General features: G+C 31.2%; 1 protein-coding gene across 1 annotated transcript in view; it reads left to right on the plus strand.

The window, feature by feature from the left end:
* LOC129224927 (voltage-dependent calcium channel type A subunit alpha-1-like) overlaps positions 1–25,312 on the plus strand; it is a 194,952-nt gene that overhangs the window by 70,689 nt on the left and 98,951 nt on the right. Inside the window, exons 26-30 of the mRNA XM_054859474.1 lie at positions 1,112–1,272; positions 4,929–5,072; positions 8,314–8,515; positions 9,818–9,982; positions 23,670–23,780. Coding sequence (XP_054715449.1) covers positions 1,112–1,272; positions 4,929–5,072; positions 8,314–8,515; positions 9,818–9,982; positions 23,670–23,780 — 783 coding nt within the window. The remainder of the gene's footprint in view (positions 1–1,111; positions 1,273–4,928; positions 5,073–8,313; positions 8,516–9,817; positions 9,983–23,669; positions 23,781–25,312) is intronic.

Raw genomic sequence — 25,312 nt, forward strand, 5'->3', positions numbered from 1 at the left:
TGTGCTTTGAAACAGAGGACTACAAAATACAGGTTTCCATTTCAAGTGTTTCTTCACTTGTAACTGTATGAACTATTTTGCTTTTGATCATAACTTTCTAATTTTTCGTAAAAAATAACACATTTGGGTATAATTTCAAATCAAGTAATGTAGGTATTTTATTCTTTTTCAAAAGAAATACTTGTAAATTGTGTTGTTTAAGACTGCATAATTCAATCCGGGGTATCAATACTTGTGTTTATTCTTCAAGTACCATGTTTTTTGGAGGCTACACATACTAAATATTGCTTCCTCAGTTAGTTAATGACAGTATAATAGGACTCCAAACTTCAGGGCGAGATCCCCACTCTATTATAAATCCATTTCCCATTATTTCCACTCTCTTTATAAAGTTGAGTTTTATGTCCTGCATTTAATACTTTTTTATTGTCATTGACCAAAATAAGTATTTTACTCAGAATGTATTAAACACTTACTCTATAGTTAAATAGCTATCTTTCAATTATTTATCATTGTTATTACTTTCGATATTCTATCTTTAAGTTATTCTTTCAATTTATCTGTTAACCATTTGTTACTTAAAAATAAAACAATAATTTTGTATTAAAAAAAAAGACAAGCAGATAAACTCAAGTTCAATAGGACGAAAAAATTACAAAGTATTGCAATACATTCGTTTTGGAGTTGCAAGTAATCTTTTTTTTTAAAAAAAAAAGAAAATGTAAATTTTGAGAAATAAATACCTTTGTGCAGGAAAATTTAAAAAATATATATTTCTGATAATGTTTCGTCATATATCTTTTCATCCACAAACTCATCTCTTTTGCATTGAAAAGGGGGTTCCAGGTTACTCCAAAACATGTGTATACAGTTCTCTGCAAAATGTGTGCAATTTAATGTTGTAATATTTTCTTTTAAATGCAAATGTTCTTTCATTTTTGGGTGAATGAATATCCCTACATTTTCTGTAAGGAAAAAGCGGCTCCCTATATTTTTGTAACATGTACATTGCATTAATTTGAAATACTTGTGCTTATTAATGTTGTTTTTTGTAGTCATTTTCAGTACTTTCACAATTCGTTTAAGAGAAAATTTATTTTGTTTTTTCTAGGCTGTGTTTGATTGTGTAGTTACATCCTTAAAAAATGTTGTCAACATTCTCATTGTTTACCTCCTGTTCCAATTCATCTTTGCTGTTGTTGCTGTTCAATTGTTTAATGGGAAATTTTTTTACTGCACAGATAATTCTAAACTGCGCCCGGAAGAGTGTGAGTAAGTACTCGGGCAGACGCCTTCCTTTCCTTCTGTCTAATATTGTTTCTTACTTACTTTCCTCCATGAAATAAAGGAAGAATTGTGTTCATGAAAAATTGCCAACTCGAGATTTTAACCTAAACTTCAATTTTAACCACTTGAGTATGTCCTGGAAAGAAGCAGAGGGTTTTCTGCTACCGGTATTGGCAGGAAAGCAAAGACAATTTAGGGAGCAGCACATCCAAAGGGCAAAATAATAAATTGATCGTCGCACTCTACCCTATGTTACTCAACTTTAATTTTGTTGTCCATATTTCATTCAAATTTTTAAATAAAATTTGATTTGAAGCAAAAACTCTCACTTAGTCTAAATTTATAAATTACTAATCAAAACATGTACTTATTTTAAACACTAACAGTAACGAAAAAAATCCTTGTACATAGTTCTATCGCACCTTCTTTTTGGAATGAATGTTTCGGTTGTTATTGGTCCAAAGTGTCCTTGTATATAAATTCTATTGCCCGTTCTTCTTAGAGTGAATGATTCTGGCATGCTGTTGGATAGGCGTGTACAAGGGAGTCACCAGGGGTACCGTGGTACGCCCATTAGCACATAGAAATGAAAGTTAATACGAAAGTGGCTAAAATTTAGCATTTTAGGTTCATTAATTTCTTTCCTCATACGCTTTAAAAACGCTTTTTTACTCACAATATTAAGAAATTTTCCTTAAGTGAGCAAGTATGGGAGCCTTTCCAAGCGCAATTTCAACCTCCTGGTACAGTGGTACTCCATTTCTGAAGCCTTACGCATGTCTATGGCTATTGGTTCATAGCGTCCATGTGATAATATGTGGAAAAAAACCATTTCTTCCCTACAAGACATAAAAAAGCTTTTGTAGTATAACGATTGTTACACACATAGCATATTTTTCTGCATTTTACCCATGGTTTATCTGTTAAAAAAGTGTAAATTAATGGGGTGCAGATTATATGCTAAGAAGAATATCTGTGCTTTTTCTTTTCTCAACGCCAAGGCATTGAACCTCAATTTACAGCAGGATTCACCAATAGAGATCGTTTTGCTGTAGAGTTGTTTATTTTACATAGCTTGAATTTTCTTCTCACCCGATTTAGGCTGTGTAAAAAAAACAATAAAAAAAAACCATTAAGTACAGTTAAGGTAGAAGTTTCCATTTCAACAAGATTAGACCGTTTGTTTCTTTGCCTTGACTCTCTGTCTTTAAGAAATTAGCGTACTATAATCACAATTTCAAGAAGAAATCAATATTTTTTAGATTATTTTTTGATTATAACTTAAAAGTTATTATTTCTTCAGGTTTTAAATTTAGTTGCTAAAATTATTTTTTTACATCAAAACCACTCTGTCTTTTTATATCATATTAGCCGCAGAGTATAAAAAGATTTTTTTTTCTCTTCAGGTCGATTTTAGGACCTGCAGATTATGTGCCACTGCGAGTAATACACAGGAAAATACGGTTGTACAAACTACCTGTGCATGGCACATAGCCGTAGTCATCACATCTAAATTAATTTTAACAGATTTTTCATCATGTTCGTTTGTACATATGTGTGTACAAAATATAAGCAACCGAAAAAATTCATTTTAATGTGTTTTGTCAAGACTTCTGTATGTATGGACACAGTAGCGTAACTAGGGGTTGGCAGGGGCTCAGCAGCCAGAGGGGCAGCATTTTGACCGATTAAAGATTTTTTTTTTAAAGAGTTTTTTTTTTAAATCATAGAATTTGAAAAATGCTTTAAAAAAATTTAAAAAACACTCGCAAGAAAAAGAGATTTATACATACACGACATCTACTGAGAAGGAACATTAGGCATCATTGAAAACGATTCTAAAAAAGAAAAGAAAAACAATTACAATGCTGCCTCCTATTTGTCGAATCAATTAATCAAAATATTCCAAAAAAAAAAAAATCTCCGTTGACTTCTCATGCGGGAGACCCTGCGGGGCGGGGGTGGGGAGGGGATTGCAATTTCTTTAGTTGGCCAGGGCCACTAGACCCTATAGTTACGCTATTGTATAGACAACTGTGTATCAAAAATGTTGGCTGTCGAAGATTGGAATGATGCATATGCATTTGGGATCTGTGCAACATCTAATAACTGTTCCTTCTTGTTTTGAGTTGAAACTTGCAACTTCCCAATATTTTCTTTAAATGCATTGCCTGTGAGAAGCACACTGTTACAAATTTTGTACTCTGTTACTAAAGCTTGGTTCATGTTACAGTACGTATTCTATACTTACTTAGTCAAAAAAAGGTTTTTTTTATAAATAATAGAAGAGCAAGTATTTAAATGAAAATTTAAAAAATACATATGTGGCAGTGAGAAGCAAAGGGATGCAAGTGGAAATTTTCAAGTTTTGAGTAAAATGCGTATAAAGATTACGTCCTAGGTAGGCTTTCATTGAATTTTTTTTCTAAATCATGCTGTACAGCAGCACCTACCAGGGCCACTAGTACTATATCATGGCCCAAGACAGAGGATGTGTTCACCTACCGTTTGTACTAGTTATCTCCAATTTTTTAATTTTGCCACTTGCATCCCTTTGCTTCTCACTACCTCATATGTTTAAAAAATAAAGCACTTGTCAGCAAATTATTAAACTCTCTAGAAGTTGATGAAAAGCATCCACTACACATGCAAGTCCGTTGCAAAATCTACCGGAAGACAATGTATTTTTTTTAATTATTTTGTAACTTGTTTTTCCTTGTTTATAAGGAATGCACAGGTTTCATTGCATCAGTGCAACAATACTAAAAGCACTCATTACAACTATCCCTATAGAGAGATGTGTCATTATTGGGAGGTGGTAGTAATTTAAATTTAAAGGATAGTTTTTATAGCTAATTTAATATGGTTGTGACAAATTATCATTATTTTTTTCTTGAAAAAATGATCAATCATAGCTAGTAGAAAATAACTGGGTTTCAAGAAGGGAACATTGAACATCCTTGGTTGGACAGAAAGAGTTCAACATTTCAGATTTGTCATTAAAGAGAATTTCATGACACAAAAGGAAAAAGGGAGAAAATTTTCTTTTTTTTTTTTTTCATTCCAGGCAATGTGTAAAATTGAATTCTCACTGAAATAAAATTCGAATTAATGATTGTTTTTCAGAAATGATAGTTTCACGAAGATTCAAAACTGCAAAAAACATTGTCAAATTGAAAGATGATTTGCATAATGTTAAGGCCAAATTAATGGGGACGTCAAAATATTAAAGGGATTATCATTTTATCGAATATCACTACTGCAATGTTTTACTGTAATTGTCTAAAAAGAGTAAATAGCAAAAAAAAAAAAAAACATTAATGCTAAAAACTTTTAAAATGAAACAAGGTAGTAGCACTTGAAATAAAGGAGAATAATGCTTTTTACTTCCCTCAATGAAATAACCATGGAAAATTAATGAAGTGATGGATTTAGTTGCCAGTTGTGCAATAAAAATAATTTAGCTTGAACTTGTTTTTATATTTGCCATTTGTTTGTATACAAGTATTGTGTAGAGACTTAAAAGATTAAATATAAATTTGAATGAAAAGCTTTTTTAACTGGTATATTTAAAAGCTTTACTTTGCCTTTTTTATTTAAAAAAAATCTGTTCTCTTTTTTAACTATATTTTATCTTATAGGGGTGAATACTTGGTTTTCCAAGGCGATGAAAAGCCACCAGAGGTGGACAGGCGTGAATGGTTGCAGCGTCCATTTCATTATGATAATGTGATTGCAGCCATGTTAACATTGTTTGCTGTGCAAACTGGAGAAGGTTGGCCAGAGTAAGGATCAGTTTTGTGTGTATAATTTTATCATAATGCATGCTATGAAATTATTTATCATAATACATTTCCCTCTGAAATGTAAAACATCTATCAGTAGGAAAACAGTCATTTTTATTTTGAAATTTTGAGATGGAGGTTACTACTAATTGTTTTTGAATGAAACTAATGCTGTTACTAATAACTAGAACCCCTATAACTGGAGAGGCCAACGCATCTGCCATATTGGAGCAAGCGTACAACAGGGAAAGCTACCTTCATTGGCAATCATTCACCATACAGGGAACGAGAGAGTCGGAGAGCAAAGATGAACATTGGTGAAATTTTGGAAACAGTTGGCGTCGTTTCCAGGCTGCTTGTCACTTTGCGGGCTTTTAATTATCCATTTCTTTTTCTTTCTGCATCTGCTGGAAATCTGAAGAGCTGAAATCCTTTTTTGGAGCTGTTTGCACAATTTAAAGCCGAACAACTACCTATTTGACTCAATTTAACACATGCTAAAGAGATGTAAACATCAGCAGCAATGCTATCGCTACAAAGCACTGGATCAAGTTTGCTCTGAAATGGCGGATGCGTCGGCTCCTCCACTATAGGGGCCTTACTAATAACATGTGAAGTATGCACTCATTAAATCCATGAGCCCAAAAGTTTTGTGGGAAGTTGGTAGCAGTTACCATGTGTGAATGGTACTGGAGACTTTCTCTATGTTTCAGTTCCATACCTAAATTATGAAGTTTAAGATAGATTGATGCAAGCATCTGTCTGTGGAGTATGGAGTTTAACTCCTGCTTTCAGGTTATGTAATGACTAATTGTCCTGGCTTCTTTTACAAGAAAATAAATCATGCTCTAAATTCTCTGTTTATATATAATTTAGTTAACATATTCATTTTTTAGGTCATCGGATGTCTTTTACTTTGTTATTGAGTATAACATTCAAAGTTAGTTAAGTGGGCATATGCTTGTTACTTAATGCAGCATTGCTCATCATTTTCATTTAAGTTTTCCCCTCTTTCTCCTCATAGTAAAGTATTATTGCTTTTCTTCCTTAAAAAATTTCAAATGAACAACAATCTCCTAATGACTTTACTCGAACATAGGTGGTGCAGTCATAGCATTTTTAGGTCAAAATGTAAATCCCGCATCACTGCTTTTAGAAAGGAAAATGGGGCATTTTTCAAAACATATTTTCGACCCCTTATCAAGGTGCTTGATTGTTTTCCTGGTTTTTCTATATTTGATACATAAATGTGTAGAAAATTCTCTATTAAAGCTCACAAGCTAATATGAGCAGATAAAAAGGAACAAAAAATGTTTTCTCCGGTGGCCTACCGAAATTCTGTTCTATCTCTAAAACTATCGTATTACCCTCTTATTTGCTAGCCAAATTATTCTTTTTCTTAAATTTTGTTTTAAAAAATCTTAATTGAATATCAAACAGTATTATTTGATTGCAACAACATGCATGCAAAATTTCTGTCTAAATATAAAATCTGGCGCATTTCATTTATTATTATTTTTTTTTTTAAAGTAATATGAGTTGAAAACTTATTATAGATAGATGTTTATTTTGAATTTGAATGACTACAAAAAATCAAAAAATGATTCATTTAACAAACTGTAGCGATTATGAGATCTTTCATGACTATCATCAATAGTCATGAAAGATCTCAAAACTATCTTCTTCTACGACTACTTCTTAGATCTATAGTTACAAGCTATGGTCCTTCTTAGATGTGTCTGGCACATCTCTCTCTTAAACGCACGACGATTTTAATCCTCTTGATGATACAATTTGACGTTACTGCTTCTTATTATCTGATATTCTCTGCTGTTAAAGTGGCCTATGATCTATGGTGTTGAGAGCACATATGATTGCTTCATTCTTAACCATTGAAACCTATAATTTGCTTCTTACCTTTATTAATTTCTTCTTTCTAGTTAGTTGTTTGGATGTTTATATATTTCTATAACCAAATTGTTGCCCTAAAGCATAATTTCATGTTTTGTAATTTTTTGTGCCGATCCTAGGGATTAGTTCCCATGCAAATTTTTCTTCTTCTTTTTTTGCTATATTGTGTTTTTTTACACATGTATTCTCCATTTTATGCCCCTGCAAGACTACCTTGCAACGGTTTGTTCAGTTTTTTGCTTATTCCCCTAATTTTTTTTTTTTTTTTTTTTGAGAAATCTAGTATTGATTGAGGTTGTGAGAAGCAAACAGAAGTAAGAGGATGTTTTAAAGTTGTATACAAATACAATGACCAGCTACAGGCTCTGGGCCAAGCTAGGTTGGTCCTAGTCAGTTTGTTAGTCCTCAATGAAGATCAAAGCTATCTACCCCCTTACACAATACTGCCTCTTCCAATTAGCTGTTCCAAGTGGCCACAACCCTACTAAAGTAATGATTTTTCCTAATTTCGAGATTAGCCTGAGACTTGAGTAGCTTTAAACAATGACTCATGCTTTCTGCATAAAAATCCAACCTATCAACATCTTTCATTTTGATAAATCTACACAGCTGAATCATGTCCCCTCTGACTCTCCAGGCTATACATATTCTTTGTTCCAGGCTATATATGTCAGCACTTTTAAGCCTGGCATCATAATCTAAATATCAAAGTCCCCTCACTAGCCTCGTTGCCCTTCTTTGAACCCTTTCCAGTAAAGAAATATCTTTCTTGAGATAAGGGGACAAAATCGGAACAGCATACTCCAAATGAGGTCTTACCAAACTTCTATATAAAGGCATGAGAATCTTATATTTGATTGAAATAGATCGATTTATAAACTCAAGCACTCTGTTGACTTTGTTACTTGAAATACTGCACTGTTAACTAAACTTGAAGTCCTGATTTATTAAGACACCGAGATCAATACCATTTTCTGCCTGACCAATGATTGAACCCTATAAATAATAACTTGTATGCTTATTTTCATAACCTAAATGTAGCACTTGAGTTGAACATATTTAAAGTTCAGGTGCTAGGTTAGCTTTCATTGATTTTTTTTGTAAGTGATTCTGTATAGCAGTACCTACCAGTGCTACTAGTAGTAGTACTGTCTCTTGCCCCAAACAAAAGAGAGGTCCTGCTATCATTTGTACTGTTATCTCCAGAATTTTAATGCTGACTCTTACATCTCTTTGTTTCTCATAACCTCAATTTTAGTGTTCACTTCTGCCTTGTCATATTTATATGCATATATTTTGTCTGAGATTGATTACAATATTTCTTTTCTAGTGTTTTGCAAAATTCTATGGACTCTACGTACGTAGATTACGGTCCTCTTCCCAGGTTTAGAATCGAGATGTCTATCTTCTATGTTGTGTTTTTTGTGGTGTTTCCATTTTTCTTTGTTAACATATTCGTGGCCTTGATCATCATCACCTTTCAAGAGCAAGGAGAGAAAGAGCTTGAAGAAGGAGACTTAGATAAAAATCAAGTATGTTAATTTTTTGTATGTATCGGTTGGAACTTGATTACCTAATGTATTGCTAAAGTTTTGTTTTGGAGTATTAACCTTTTTTGCTTCGGCACAGACAAAAACGTAACAGATATTTATGTTTTATGCAGTAGTTAATGTATATGTTTCTGACATATTATTTTATAAAGCAAAATCTATACCAGCAGAGCTGTTGCATTACCCAAGTAGCACAAACGGTTGGGAGATGGTTGGTCAAGGGTAGGCAATGTCCGCTTTGGCAACTGTTACCCAACCAATCATTTGCTAACTTAGGGCCACCAATCTGCTACAGTGCCTAACAATTTCTCAATGATAGTCCATTGAAAATATTCACTGTTGGCTCAACGTTGGGCAGAAACTCTAGGGCCATCGTTGGCGCTTTGTTGCATTGCCAACCCTCCATTCCCCACCGGTCTCTACCATTGGCCCAACATCTCCCCGCTGTGGGTAGGAACTTGGGTAAGAAAAAAATTGCCTTTAGATATTGGATACCTTTCTTATACCATTTGTGTCGTTACAAAAGATAATTTTCACTGGTACAACAGCTGTTCCAATGCACTAAGGAAAACGTTAAGTAAGAAAACATTTACTGCTTAAATATAAAAGAAGTTTAACTTGGATATTGCTGAATATATTGCATACTCAATGTGATGCAAAATATGTATTGCAGCGAGTGCAGCAAGGCTTGCTTACTACCCTGCACAAGTGGTTAGCTAACTCCCTTGCCAGTAAATAATGTTTTGAAGCATGTTTTTCTCAAATTACAAAAAATCAAAGAAATTAATTTCATTTTTAAGTGGATTTATTCCTTGTGATATACAATGCAAATGACTTATGAGATTTCTAACAATCAAAGTAAATAGTAAAAGTGAATAAGTAAAGGCTAATGTTGTCACTAAATTTTATCAACTTTACGATCTTAAAATTTCATTACTGTTCTTTTCCTGAAATAAGAGTTTTACATATCTATCAATATTCATAATACCTTTTTTTAAGATAATAGTTACATGGTATTGTCTCAAAATAATTTCCTATTAAACTTATATTTGCTGTAAAATTATTGAATATTCTAGTTATACTAATTTTTATATTCATATCTCGTCAATCTATATCTTTTTCAACTTTCTTTAATGGTTTAGCAAAAAAGTTAAGTATATTTTTTTAATTTTCTTACTTGGGCATAAAGGTAAATTATTTTCAAGCAGTGCCAAAATGCAAAAACGATTGAGAAATCTTGTGTAACATGATAAAAATGATTCTTTGTTGTATGTTTTTTCATAGAAGTCTTGCATAGATTTTGCCATTCAAGCTAGACCACTTCAGCGATTCATGCCCCAGAACAAAGATAGTTTTCAGTATAAAATCTGGAAAGTTGTAGTGTCAACTCCTTTTGAATATTTTATTATGGTGCTAATTGTGCTCAATACATTACTTTTGATGATGAAGGTAAATGTTTTACTCTTTTTTTTGGTATCGAAAAGATATAATTTCTTATTATTATGCATTAACCTTTTTTTTTTCTGCATTGAACAGCATACTAAAAAAAATAAGCTTAAAAAGAATGTCAGTTTGAGATTCAAAACTTTACTTAATGGCGAAAAAAGATCCCTTTAATAATTGTTATGGCGAATGTAGGAGTTCTAATGAACTTGAAGACTAATGATTGCTAACAAGAACTACATTGCAAGTTTTTTTTTTTATTTTTATTTCTTATTCTTCAAATAGAATAAGTAAATGATAAATATTCTAAAATATAGCTTTTTAGTAAATCTATAAGCTTAGTAAAAATACACCCTAAGTTTTTTAAAAAATAATACTTTTATTCAGGATTTTTTTTTACTGCAAAATTTATTATTCACAAAACTCACTCAGTCACACATGCCTGACGCATCTTCTCTATTTATCAAACAAAAATGGAGTGTTTTGTAATCCACAGTGTTATGTCAAAGATAAGATGTATGGCTCTTTTGAAGAGCAATCACTATTACTCCCCTAGCTAGTTGATGTGACTATACCTGTATGGGGGGGGCGGAGAGGGGAAGAGTACTTGGAGTTTAATCCAATCTTTAAAAAAAAGGAATATGGCACTTGTCATGTTACACTCATTATGAGGCTCTCTATTTTTATTGTAAAATACTTTAGGGGACACTGTAACCCTTCCTTTTTATTCTGCTATCCTGTGAGGAGTGTAATGTGGTGGTTAGACATTGGCCTCTTATACCCAAAGGCACCAGTGCGAACCTTGCTCCAGTTTGTGGATTTACAAGATGCCGAAAATCGACAATGTCCGCGCCATATGATTGTGGGGCATGTAAAAGATTACTTGAGTATTAGTTTGGCTTTCAATATGCTTGACAAATGTAAACTTCTAGTGCAGTTTTGCCTCGTAAGATTCCAAGAGCCTCCATCTGGTGGAGGAACTGGGCATAAAAATTCTCGGTGTAAAATCTGTTGATAGTGGTACCTCATGACAGAATGATTGCTGGTCTCTGGGAAATGCACTAGGTCTGCAAATGGTGAGTAGCCACAACGCAGACATATTAGAAACAACCACAACTATCTTATGAGGCTAATGCCCAATTTATTAAATCACCACTTAAGTAAGTTCAGATTATAAAAAGTAAGAGATATGCTCCATGATCAGATAATTCTTATTTTAATTACTTAACTGTGAATATAACGTCCCTCCATCCATTAAGTGTTAATACAGGGTTCTTATCATATATATCTGTAAAAGTTGAAAGTGATTATTTCATAGTGATTGTGATTGAGATAGAAAAATCAGCATGACATCAGAATATCAACCTTAGTTGTGGAAAAGAAATTTTCATTCCCTGAGCACTTTAAAAAGGGGAAAAAAGTCATAATTTTTTTTCTCATCTTTTGAAATTAAAAATGAGTTATATTGTAGAAATTTTACAAATATGGGAACAATTTCTTAAAAATTAGTAACAGTCATTTAATTTTTTTAAAACATTGATTTCAAGTATAACTTTGTGCAATTTGGGTTAAGATGTTATTAAAATGCACATACATGTTGATATTAAGTTCAATCGAGAACCACAGTATTGTTTGTGTATATTTATCTCAAACTGAGATTCTTTTCTTCTGCTTAAAAAAAAAACATTTGTAAACATGTTGATATAAAGTGCCCATTTCATGCTTGAAAATTTTTCATGTAGTATGTATACAATGTACTGTATCTTTATTGTGCCATATCTTTCACTAAAATTACATGCAATTTACAAGTTTTTGCTGAATTTTCTTTGAACTAGAGCCACATGTGGGGGTATATCTGAACAAAAGTCACTCATTCAACAATTCCAAAATCTATCAAAGCTAAAACTACCAAGTTCCCCATGCGGTAATAAGCACTATGTGCTGTTTTTCTTCAAAAACATTTTTGTTTTATGAATAACACAGCTGTCGATTTAGTAATTATCATTTATAAGTGTCCAAGAAATTTTTTACCCTGAAATCGGGATAATTTATGGTTACTTTTTGCTCTTGGTCACTAACTTTTGATAATTTTTTAGATCTTAGTCACTAACATATCTGATGCAAATAGATACATTTTTTATGTTTTCTATCTACGTCATCTAAGTAACTTCTAAGTTCATGATTCACTAATTTAAGAGAAAGAAGATAGTCTAGAATATCTCTAGTCAGTGTTTTTTTTCTTTTTTTTTTTTCATTTTGTTGAATAGTTTTCCCAATGTCAAAAAAGTCTAAGCTTAAGAGCTACCCTATAAATTTGCTGTCCAGAAATTACCCTGACTATCTGATGGCATTACTATATAAAGTGCATTAAATGTGGATAACAGAACTCTTCCGTGCAAGCTGTTTTGACTATTTTCCACTGAGAGAGTTGCAGTGTTTAAACGGCATTTTGATTTATTGAGGTGCAATAAAATAAAGGTTAGCACAAGACTAAGAAATGTATTTTAAGATTGTAAATATTATTATATAAAGTCACTTTTTGTTAATTTACTTATCAGAGTAATTTCTTCTAAAGTATTGTCTGCATTACAAAGTTATTTTCAGAAACACCTTTTTTTTTCATTACTGTTATTGTTATTCTTTTTTTTATTTATTATTTTTTTATTTTTGTTACTTTATTTATACATTTGTTTTTGTGAATTTCTTTATTCCGTAAGTTAAAATAACTGTTTCTTATTATTATTACCACCAGATAAAAAGTTTTAAACATACTTTCAATGCTTATATTTATTTTAAAAATGTTTTTTTTTCTTTCAATAAAGATTATTGCACTTTAATAATTCATATATCATTTTATTTTGCTCCACGATTTGTTACACTGACCTAATGTTATTGAATTAAGAAAATTTTGAATTCATTTTATCAATTTTTACATAGGGTTGAAAATGACATTTTAAAGCAATAAGTTCGATTATGTATCTTCTTTTCAAACACCGAAATGTTTTTTGTTTTATTTTATTTTTGAACTTTTTCTTCACTCACTTTTCTGTTAAAACAATGGTAGTTATTTATTACAAGTGATTAATAAAATTACATGTTTCTTTTGAAGGGAAGTTTTGAAAAAGTTTACAAAAGTTGATATTTTAAGGAAATATTTATCATACATTGAAATGAACTGTAATGTATAAAGTGTGTCCTAGGTGTGATTTTCACATTATATTAGGAAAGAACTTTTTACCCACAATATATTGCAAAAATGCTAAATCTAATTCAGTGTCAAATAATGGCTCAAGTTTTAGTTTCACATTTTTGCTACCAATGTCCAGTCATTCTGATACATGACAAGTTCAAATTAATTTTAATCTTATATTTAGCTAAATATTTATTATATTTTTAAACTGACTCTTCTGGGAGCGTATTTTCTTATTGTAAAATAAAGCTATTTTGATGAAATAAAAAATATATGGAGATGAATTGTTTTAACAAAACAGTTTTCTACTGTTATTAATATATTTTTTTAACGTGCCAAAAGATAATTTATTATGCTGTGTGGTATTATTTGCAGATTAGCTGAATTATTTAAAATTATTTACCATTTTAATAATTTTAAGCAACATGACAAAATTTTGTAACACTTTAAAGAAAGTTTATTTTATTAGTTTGTCTCCGTCTGCTAAAATTGTTGAGGATTTATTTTAAAATACTTTGTTTACATAAATTAGGATTCTGCAAACGAAAATGGTAGATTTTTTTTTTTTTCATGTTCTCAAAAATAGATAATTTTTGTGTTCATGCATGAGTTAATTACTTAATTCGTAATGCAGATAGAATTTGCATATTGCAAAGTGTGAGAACTGGAAACAAATATTGTAGATATTTCTTGGTTTCTTTTTTTTTTCGCGATGTTCATGAGCCCTACCTATCGTTAGAATTCATTGCTTCTCTTTCAAAGACACCAGAAAAAAAAAGCATTTTTCAAGGCTTAATAAATTGATATTCATTTAGTAATATGACATGATAGTGGTGCAACTTTTGTATGTTTGCATGGTGATTGAAATTTTCTGCATGAGAATTATGAGAGATGAACTGTGCCAAAGAAAAGAAAATGCTAGCAAGTGCACTTGATTGATTTCTACCTTTAGTCTTTTGTAAGAAATCTAAAAAGAAAAAAAAATGTGCTAATGCTGGTAGTTAAATTCATGAATTCTAAAATTTTTGAAATAGTTGAATTCTTTTGTGTTGGTTATATACTATTTTGTATTCAGCTATGGTTGAAGAAGTTTTTCTGACTCTTATCTTCGTTTCATTCTTGCACTAAAATTTTCTGTTGTGAGTAGATTAATAGATACATTGCATGAAAGTCTCAAATTTTGAAAATGGTGGAAGGAACAATGGTAGGAGTTTGCTTGTTAAAACAGGTGACAGTGAAAAATGCATGCAGATAAATTCCAGTTGTCTAACCCCTTAAATGTGCAGCATTTTTTAACCTGATACAAAATATATTTCTTCATATTAAGGAAACTTATGTAGTAATAAAAATACCTCTTCTTTCTTGAATAAATTTATTAATACACAACAGGGAAAGAATTCAGCGATCTATCAGATGTTTTTAATGGTAAAAAAACAATATGTATGTATCAGCTAAAAATGAAATGAATTCTGTGAGCAGAATTTTGCTTTGATTTGTTTCTCATTTGTAACATGAAAAGTGAAATCTAAAAATCATACATTCTTAATCTCCATTCCTGGCAGAATTATGAAACATGGATTGGTCTGAACCCAAGATAAAACTTACCTTGAGACCTGAAATTTCACAGCCTCTTCCTCAGTCCTCTTAACACATTATACAAACAAACATTCCTGCATTGCTGTAACACTGTTAAAATATTATAGCTTAATTTTTTTCTCTAAACTCATTACTTTCAATTTATCACTGTATCGTCGGACTAATAGTTCCCCCCCCCCTCTGGACAAGAAAGCTATAGTTGGTGTAAGTGTTATATTCAAAAACGTTTTCTATAGTACAATTGCTCCAGTACTGTAGGTTTTTATTTTGTAATTAGAACCTAGCAAAAGTCTGTATATTACCCGATATATTAGCATGAAAATGTGCTAACTGTGTGTTAAATTCTTTTTGTCTGCCATAGCCAAAATGTCAGCGTTTGATATAATATGCTTTTTATCAAATTGTGAACAAATCCTTCCATTTTAAATATTTTGACAAAACTGTTGGCCTAAGGTTCTTTCGCTTGGTTTTTGTAGCATTAAAGTATATCTCAAGTTGACATGCTCATTAAAAGTCAATTTTTTATGTTCGTTATCAAGAATAAATTTAGGCTGTTACACATTTATGTATTGAGTAAAAAAAGTTTAAAAAAAAAAAACTCCTACCAGGAAAAGCCATAAGAGTTAGACAAAGTGTCAGAAAAACTACTCATTCCTCAAAGCAGTGTTTTGCAAAACACCTGGAAAGTCGTCATTTCTGCAAACAGTTGAAGCTTTGGTATCTTTTTTTTTCCCTATTGTTTCTGTAGAATTACAAGATGAAGATCTCAATAAATGGTATGTTGTTTTGTGACAAAAATCAATGGACTAATAAAAATCATTATTTATTTTATGAAAAGGAATAAGAAGTCAGGATTTTTCTATTTTATTGCTGTTTTTAAAACTTGGGAAAGCTCAGAGAATTTTCCCTCCTTCTGGAAAAGTTCAAGGAGTTTCCTAAAGCGAAATTATGGAAATGTTTTAAAAAGAGTTTGAAAATAATAAAATTAAATTTTAGTTATTTTATTATTCAGTAATTTCCAATTAAAGTTCCTGAAACAAATTCATCAAAACTCATTTCTATTTTCCATGCCGGTGTACATGAAGTATGCTTAAAATATATACTAAATGATCTGAAATATTTAAAATTGCTTTAACTGCTGAAGTTATTTTCATACTTATAGCTAAAATATTTTAATTTTGTTACAGTATTTGTTGCTGAAGTGTTAAGGTGTATATTTATTTGGTAAATATTCAAACATTTAAAATATTAATTATATTACTGTTGACAAAAATCTAAAAGCAGTGGAGTTTGAAAAAATAAATATGTGCCTCTAATTACTTATTAAGTTTAAATTTTGTATACTAATTACAAGTAAATTCTCAAAAAGTTTGAAAAACTCAAAAATTCAAAAGTTTTGCTTGAGGAAAAAAACAAATGCATTACACAATATTAAAAGTGAACAAGCATTTGACAAAAAAAATTTTTCTTCTTGTAATCATAAAAAAATTCATGCAAGTTGATTCCCTATAGCTATTTTAAACCACTAAATATCCCATTTTAAACAGCTATTTAGAGGTTAAGTCTAGAAGAGGTAACCTAAAATGAGCTATAAAAGTTATTTATATTTTAGATACTTTTTTTTTTTTTTTTTTGCATATTTGCCCTCAGAGGTAGAAGTTATACAATTATGTGTAATCATTCAACAACTTTAAAGCTGAAATGAGATTTATATTTTTTGTTTTATAGTGTCATTTGTTTTCATTAGATGTAGAAGGGTGCAAGTTAAGAAGACGTTTAAGGGGTTAGATATCAGAATGTTTTCGATAAATATTTTTAATATTGTGCTAAACCAGAGCTTTTTTCCTTCAAACTGCTTAAAGTCATTTTTAATTTGATAGTGAACCAGTAAAGAACTTAGTTATGCAGTCTAATAAAAAACTAAAACTCTAAGCGCGCTTTAATGTTTACTTGTTAACTACAGCTTTCTGGGATAAACATACCGGCTGTCTGAAGAAAAGGATGTTGCAATGGATTTATTTATGAGAGTTATCTTCATTGCAAACTTTATTTACAGTAAAGGTTACTACAGATGTTTAAAATCCTGATAGTTCTCTTGTTACAAGTTGACAAGACAAACTGGGATGATTTCACACTTTTTGTTGTTGGTGGAATAATACATCATATTAGATGTCATTTATTTCTTTGAAATTATTTTTTATCTATTGAGATCCCATTCCAAATTTCCCCAATTCTTTAGAAAATTAACTTTTTGTTTTTAATTTAGTATTTTGTTCTTGTAGTCATCAAATTTTTTTTTTTTATTATTCTTCAATATTTTTTTTAATTTCTTCTCAGTTATTTCATCTGAAAAAAATATTTTTTTCAAATGTTTGAAGTTTTGTCTCAATTTTATCTGACAACGTTTCTAAAATTGTACCTCTTTTGCATATTTTGCACATTTATCCTTTTGCGTCTTGTTTAGCCTTACAATAATAATTAAGATTGGGATAGTTCTTTGAGGATAAAATGCACCATTTAACACGCTAAAACCAACCAATTACATAACTGGAAGAGGCAATATTCATGTGCCATGTTTGTTTGGCACTAAATTGTTTATTTTTGTGTCTTTCAATGTTTGTCTATTTTACCTGTTAAAGCCTCCTCTCTTGAAGCCTGACCATCTGTCCGTTCAACTTTGTCGAGGGTTATACAAGGTGCGACAGAAATAAGTTACTTCTCTAGAAATTTATTTGTGTCTCCACTGCTCCTGAAACATGAAACTGGCTACAAATCTCCATCCTGAGCAGCCTTCTATTTTATCCCAGGAAGCCATGCGGTTAAGATTTAAACTATATTTACATTCATATTATATGTTACACTCATATGATAAGCAACATTACAGATCTGTAAACTATCTATCAGGAAAGATCTTTTCAAATCGAATTACTGAAGTTTTCAGAGAAGTACTGTGTTTGAATCTTCAATGATTAAGGTCTTTGCTGATTGACTGGTTGAGAATGGCAGTCCTAGTGTTGTGTGCACTCTACAGATTATTAATTTGTAGCTAACTTTTTTTAGTGGAAAAAAAAGCACTGGTTTATGCTAAATGCTTCAATTGCACGTTTTGAGTACTTAGTGCTGTTTGAAAGTGAACCATGCTTTGTGAAGCAGGTCGTGCAAGCATTGAATCATGTGAGTGAAGTTTATTGCTTAACATTGGTGTGAAATGCATGAATTAGGCCACTTATACTTACGCTTGTGAACATTTGCACACGTTGAAGACAAGTAAAAAAGCTGTATTTTAGGAATGTTGTGAATAGTCATAGGGTTTGCTTTGCATGGTTATATTGTGGTGAAAATGAGATTGATTGCATTTTTGATGGAAATATCTTAGGAAATAACACTGCATCAAGCTGAATGTTTTAGCAATTCGAAATTTAAAGCTGAAAGCAGTACATTTAAAAAATATATGGATCCTAAACGTTGATAGTTTTTTTTTCTTTTAAAAATCGATTTAGAAAAATTAATTTTAAGTATTGCCCTTGATATGGATGAAATCTCATAGACTAAATATATTTTGATTTGAAGTAATCATAAACAAGTTATTTATATAGTATAAACAGAAACTAACTTCATTATATATATATTTTATATATTAATTATAACTATATGATTTGAGTTTCACTGCCTAAATATGTATTATAGTTTTTCGATGTGTCTTCTGCCTTCATAATTCAAAATATTTTTTTCTGAAAATATCTGTTTTGCCTTTATTTTTTGATGAACACTTTTTATGATTTCTTTTTTTTTTTTTTTTTTTTTTTGTAGTTGTCTTTTGTTTAGATTACATCATTGGTTATGCAAATAGTATTCTGACTTGAATTAATGTTCATTGAGTGGTACAAATCGACTTTTGTGCTTGCATTTAATAAGGGGTTCAACTTCTGCCATTTTTCTGCATCATTTTTACGAACAATATTTCCTTTCCTAAAGTATTTACAGCATATGGTTTTTGCATTTATTTTCAACAGTTATCTTATTATAAATCTATGAGTATCTTTTTTTTTTCGTTTAACCTTAATTTGATTAAAGGAAATAAATTATAGTTTAATATCTTTCAAAATTCTTCTCTTCTGTTTGCTTTTCTTTTGCATTAACTTTTTTCTCCCCCACCATTTTGAAGTCTTTGTCCCAATGTGTTTGCATTATGACGTAGTTAATTCTAAATTATTCAGGCTTCATGTATTTTTCATATTTCTTTCCTTGTTTTTTTAGGTCTAGTATCAAACTTTGTATCTTAACTAATGTTCAGTGCAATGCACTTTTGTGCTCATGAAAAAACCCAGTGATTCATTTAAAAAATGAACTTATTGTCTCTCCTAAAACATCTTAATTCAAGCAATTATACTTCACCATTTCTTGTCATTAAGTATTAAGGTTTTGTATTAAGTTTGTTTCCTTTTTTTCTATCTTTCTTTATTTTTTGATGGTTTTTCTATGCCAGTAGAACTCATATAGTTTTCGTACTCTTTTGGGTATTCATTTGCCCTTAAATTTCAATTAATAATTGTGTGCCAATCTAACATTTTTGAAAAGCATCAGCTCATAAGCTTTCCATCATTTGTAAAACATTTTTTGTAGTTGCTTGGACTAAAATTCGTTGTTTGATTTTTCAAGCATTGATTATTGCTGTTGTACAGTGAAGCCTGAATAGTTTATTTTCTGTGCGATTTACTTAAATCTGCTTATATAAGTTTGCTCCAAATAGTTGCAATTTAAAGCCATCAAGCTTAACCTCTTAGGTGTTTATAAATACTTCCTGTATCTATGAAGTCACAAAACTCCGTTTCTGCTTTTTTCTGTTTTTTCGCGTATGAAACTTACGTGCTCACGTATCTCCATTGTATCTTCATTGTAATTTTGAAATGTAAAGTAAAATTCCTTTTACTTTATTCCCTATTTTTTATTCCTTTAATTCAAAAAAAGTAAATGCTAATTATTTTAATTTTTGTTTCCTAAATTGAAAAGCTGTACTTTTTGTCATTTAGTATGTTTTAAAAGTTTGCTAAAAATTGATTTTGTCAAAGAAGTTTGTTTACAATTTTATAAATTTAATATAATTTTTTCCCAGAAGTGGTAAAATGCTTATCAGTTTTGGTGCAACTTTTTCTTTTACAGCTCATTGTGTTTCTCACAAAAGTCTATCGCTTAGCAGTATTATTTAGAGTAATTAAGCTATCTTAGGATAATTATTTTTCTACTTTGTTTGGTTTTCTCTGATATATTTTTTTGAATTTTAAGTAGACTTTGGTTTAATGTACTCTATCTAGTCCATAAAACTTTATGAAAATGGGACATCGATTTCTATAATCATTGTAAACTACTTATGTTAGTTTTCTTATTTTATTTAATCTAAATTTAAAAACAATGCTTTCACTGCTTTCATCTGTTAAAGGAACATGAAAATATTAAGTCCAATATTTTTATAGGAAAAGGATATAGTTTGCTGCTTTGTGTGTTTTCATATGTTTTCTTATTTAGAAATAATTTTCAAACAAATAAAAAGATAGAAATGAATTTTCATTTGAATTTTTGTACAGTATTGGACATAGCAATGTCCGTTTTCTTTTTGGAATTAATTAACTGATTATAGTGTTTCGTATTTATTTATAACTATCTAATGCTGTAAGCGTTTTTTGTAAAGGTTTTTGAATGTTCTACTAGTTAAAGATATAAATATTCTCGACACAGCAATTTTTTAAATTGTGTGGTTGAAGTATTATTTTTGATATATGACAATTAGGTGCATATTAGTGGTTGCGATAGAACTTGTGTAATGTAATTATGTGATTGCTATGTTTTTCATTAATATAAGATCATTACTTTACATAATAAAGTTTTCTTGTGCTTGATGTGTTCTATTTACAGATTTGTTCAATTAATGTTTCATTAATGGTTTTCAGTTACTGTTAATGATCAAGAAATAGAATTTATCATTCTAGTTCGTGGTTTATGTAGCAAGGCCAATGATGCATTTTGATACGTAGTTAAGTTGTTGCATTAATTATTGGTTATTAAGTGGTGAAATGAAAATTTCCTTTGGTATGTTTTGTATGATGCATTGCATTTCTTCTTTTGTAATTGAATCAACAGACTTTTTTTACTTTAATTTCGGAAAGATAAAAACAGGTATAAATACACAGCTCCGAAATGTCAGAAAACAATGGTATTTTGTGACTAGCTTATTTTTATTGGTTTAATAAATGCCTAAAAGGATTCTTGTCTAACATTTAAACATGTTTGAAATCCTTATTTTTTATTCTAGTTAAGTTTTTGCCTTGTGCAAGATTCATAAGAAATTGTTTTCTGTTTGTCCATCTCAGGGGCCTGTCTTACTTTATTATAAATGCTGGTAAATTGAATAGGTGATGTTGAAACTCCTAAAAATAAAAGAAATAATTTCAGTAACATTATAAAGCTTCAACTTCTCAAACAAGGAAAAGGCAGCTTCTAGTCCTCAGGAGCGCCAAGAGCCAAGACGGGTTCCTTGTCGGTTCGGTCGCTGGGCCCCCTTCTCCCCATAGAACGTGTCAAATTTATACTGCTCAGATTCTGAGCCATGCCCCCTCAAAGGACGGGCCCCTAGTTTTCAATTAGGCTGACATGGTCTCTCATCGGCTGGGGTGTGCACAGAAATTTCAGGGCCTGTCACAAATGACTTTTATAGGCCTCCCTCCCTACTGTTTACCCCTACGTCCCTACAAATATAAAACTCCTCATTTTAAGAATCTCGGGCAAAGGCCAACAGAGGTCCGTTCTCTCCCCCCCCCCCGTTACGGCCCTGCTTTTCCTAAGCTGTGCATATACCACTTGCTTTATGAGTAATGGTATGAGATGTATTCTTCTCATTAGTCTTGAAAGAGATATTCTGAGAAAATTTTGTGGTATCAATTTCCAAATAACTACTACACGCTTAACAATACTTTTTTTCAATCATAAAGAGATGTAGATGAATGTTTGAAATTTAAAAGTGTTCGTAGGATTTCAATCACTGAAAAGCAGAAGTGTCTAAAGTAGCTTGATTTTAGGAGAAGCCAAGCCATATATTTTGAGAACAACCTTCCAAATTTAAGTTTAAAATTATAAAAGCGCCTTATTCACATTGAGTGGTTTTTAATTTATTTTGGGAGGGTCTCGCACCCCCTTCTGCTTCCACTTACATATGCCGTTGCTGAAGAGCGCATAACTTTGAATAACGAAACTGATTTCTTACTCTAAAGTTCTCCTAAATGATTAACATTATGTATTTAAAAAACTCCATCGTTTTGCTCTTGATTTTACTAAATAGCATAAAGTTGTCTGAAAGAAAACTTTGCACTGCAAATCTCAAAAGAATTCGCATATTTTGTTCCATAAGTGTTAAAATGTAAACTTTTTTATTAAATATTGCATTTTTTCGTAATGAGGAAACTGCACTGATAATAAGTGAGTCCAAAACACTCTTATTTTGGTGAATCAACAATAAACGAAATAATTCATAAAAATTTATAAAGATGTAACAATTGAAAATGTTACCTTATTGCTAAATAATAACACAAAACCTTCAAATTAAGTTCTGTTAACCCAAAATAGGTTGTAAAATTAATAAATTTTTTTCGATAAATTAGGTTAATGCTCTTATTTTTTAGTGTGTCTTGTTCCCATTTGGTATTACTCAAAACTCATTTTATTAATCATTTTTTCAAGCTGCTTATGTGTGCTGTGTTAGGCACAATGTCAATCGCCGTCCTAAATTGATTTTTATTTTACCTGAGTTGCTCACATGTGAATCTATTACTCAAATGCACCCTGAATTTAAATATTTGGGAGGGAAGGTTCTGAATTTAACGAATGAAATTTTGAATTTTACAAAGTAATATATGAGCGTGCTCAAATTTCATATCTACCCTACATCTAACGAGAAGCAATATTTGGCAACATAAAAAAAGGAGAAAAAAGAAAAGATAGAATTGCAATATTGCTATTCCTTTTTTCTGTCTCCAAATGCATCATACCTTAGCAAAATTGACCCGTAGAGAAATTTTTTGGGAGGTTGCAGTCCAGTAGCAGAAACTGCGCAACTTTGCGACTCACATTGCAGATTCTTGAGAAAGTGTGCTTACCATTCTTAGTCAGGGGAGAAAAATACCTAGCATTTTAAAAGAAATAAGAATCTCAAATTTCTGCTAATAAGGATTTTTACCGTATTTTCGGGGAGATAATACACAGCTAACATGTACTTGTATTTGCATCTTACTTTTAAGCATTCTTTGGTGCCCATTTAGATTTTAGGCGTACTCTGATGTCGGTTAATCTTGCAGCCTTTTTTTATTTTTGATCAGCGTCGCTGTCTGTTGAAAAATAATCTGCTACCGAGGGGTCACAGTGACCTCCCATTGGCCCAGGAATTTCCCCCTGGTATTACTATGCACACTCCTTGTGTAGCCCACCACTAGATATTGTTTTAAAGTGTTTTCCTGCCGTTCTAACACCTGCTTTCTATTGTTTAATTTGTTTGTCTGTGGGGATGAGGTATCATATGGAAAATCAATGGTATTGTAAGGTTCTCAAATGGAATCAATCTATCCAGACAGGAAGCAAATCTTCGGCTCGTTTCATTAGACCAATAATCAAAAAAGCTAGTCACCATTTACCATTACATTTAGCCGTGAGAAACTTTCCTTTGATGCAATGCTGTGCTTCGCATTCGAATCTCAAACTCTTCTTGACTACTGAAGCATTGCTTAGAGAGCATCTTTACTTTAGCTTTACTCTGTGCTGTTCTGTTTTGCATTTTCCTACTGAGCTCTGTTCCTTGTGACTGCCTTTTTTCCGCTACGACACTGCCTCTAACTAGAGATGTGATTGCTTTTGTGTTTTGTCCAGTTTTACAAACAAAATGATGCGTTCAAGAACACCCTGCACTACATGAATGCGGCCTTCACTGCACTCTTTACCCTTGAATGCTCGCTCAAGTTGGCTGCATTTGGAGTCAGGGTAAGAAATATGGAACTAAACATGTGTTCTAAAAAGTACATGTGTAATTCCAGTAAGCAAAATTACTTGGGAGTCTTGATATGTAGTTAGATTTTTAACATACAGTAATCCACCTTATCCACGACTAATACTCATCACTATAATGTCATTTGAAAATTAGGTTCATCACCAAACATTTTGTAGCAAGAATGAATATAAGCTTGTATTGTAAATATAGCCATCAAACAACTCACTATAACATGACTACTATAAACATGAGCTACTTTGGCTCAAAAAGAAAATGTCTTATGGCTGCTTGACTTGAACCATATGAACTGTCAGTCGCCTACACTCCTTACTTACACTATCTTAGCTAAAATCTGATACTGCTTCCAGAACTGTGTCCAAACATTAGTTGGAAAATGTTATACCATTTTACAAATTTAAGCCTTATAAGAACTCTGAGGACAAAATGGCCTGTGTTTGTTTAGAAAAGTAAATTCAGTGGTTCCACCCATAGATCATCATGCAATAATTGGCATAAGTTTGCGCATATCCGTCAATTTCTTTTCCAGGAGAGATGGACAGCTGTAGTCGTTATAAAGTTTAACGGTGTTTGTCCCAAAGATTTATCTTGTGGCAATTTTGCTTTAAACTGCCATTTAATCTCTAGAAATACTGGTATCTCGAATGGTAGCTTTGTTTTTCTACATTTTGATAACTATTTCTTCATAGAATTCAAACTAATCCTCACACAGATCTGAGCAAACTTTGAATGACACATTGCAATGAACATGCTGAAGAATTCAATTTTACATTTTAAAATGTCAACCAAATATGTTGCAATACCATTGGATCAAACAATGGACAGCCTTAAGATAACAAACTTTCATTATTTAGAGCATCTGCTTATCATTGATGTTGTTGAAAACTGTAGTCTCAATTTTTGCTTACTGATTGGAATTCAAGCTCATTAAAAAGAAAAGTGACATGCCAACAATTTTTTTTTATTTTACATTATTGGCTTCTAGAGATTATTTAAATTGCAGACCAAACGGTTTTCTTCCAGTAGTAGTATATATCCTCGCCTTATTGTCAAACAACATTTTCTATGAAATCCTGGTTTATCAATAAAAACCTGAAAAATCAAGTAGTGAAATCCCATTACAACGAATTCTATTACAACAAAATATCAGTTTCAGCGAAATAAATGTTCATTCCTGATTTAATTTCCATTGCATAGCATGAATTCCATTACAACAAAATTCTCGTTACAACGAACAAAATGTACAGTCCAGTGTTATAACGGGTTTTCACTCACGGTTTTTACCGACACCAAATTCCTCACCATATACCAATAAACTATGTTAACATTCATGCATTCATTAGCTTTAGAAGTTTCAACTAAACCAAATCAAAGTCAATTTTCTCATTCAGTATCTATTTCAAAATTCAATCTTTCATTCTTTAAAAGTAAAACTTTATAATGCCTTTTAAATTGTGGATAAGGAGGATTACTGTCTAATTTCTTTTACAAAAACAGCCACTGTTCC

The sequence above is a fragment of the Uloborus diversus genome, chromosome 6, assembly GCF_026930045.1.
Source record: "Uloborus diversus isolate 005 chromosome 6, Udiv.v.3.1, whole genome shotgun sequence".
Taxonomy (NCBI): Eukaryota; Metazoa; Arthropoda; class Arachnida; order Araneae; family Uloboridae; genus Uloborus; species Uloborus diversus.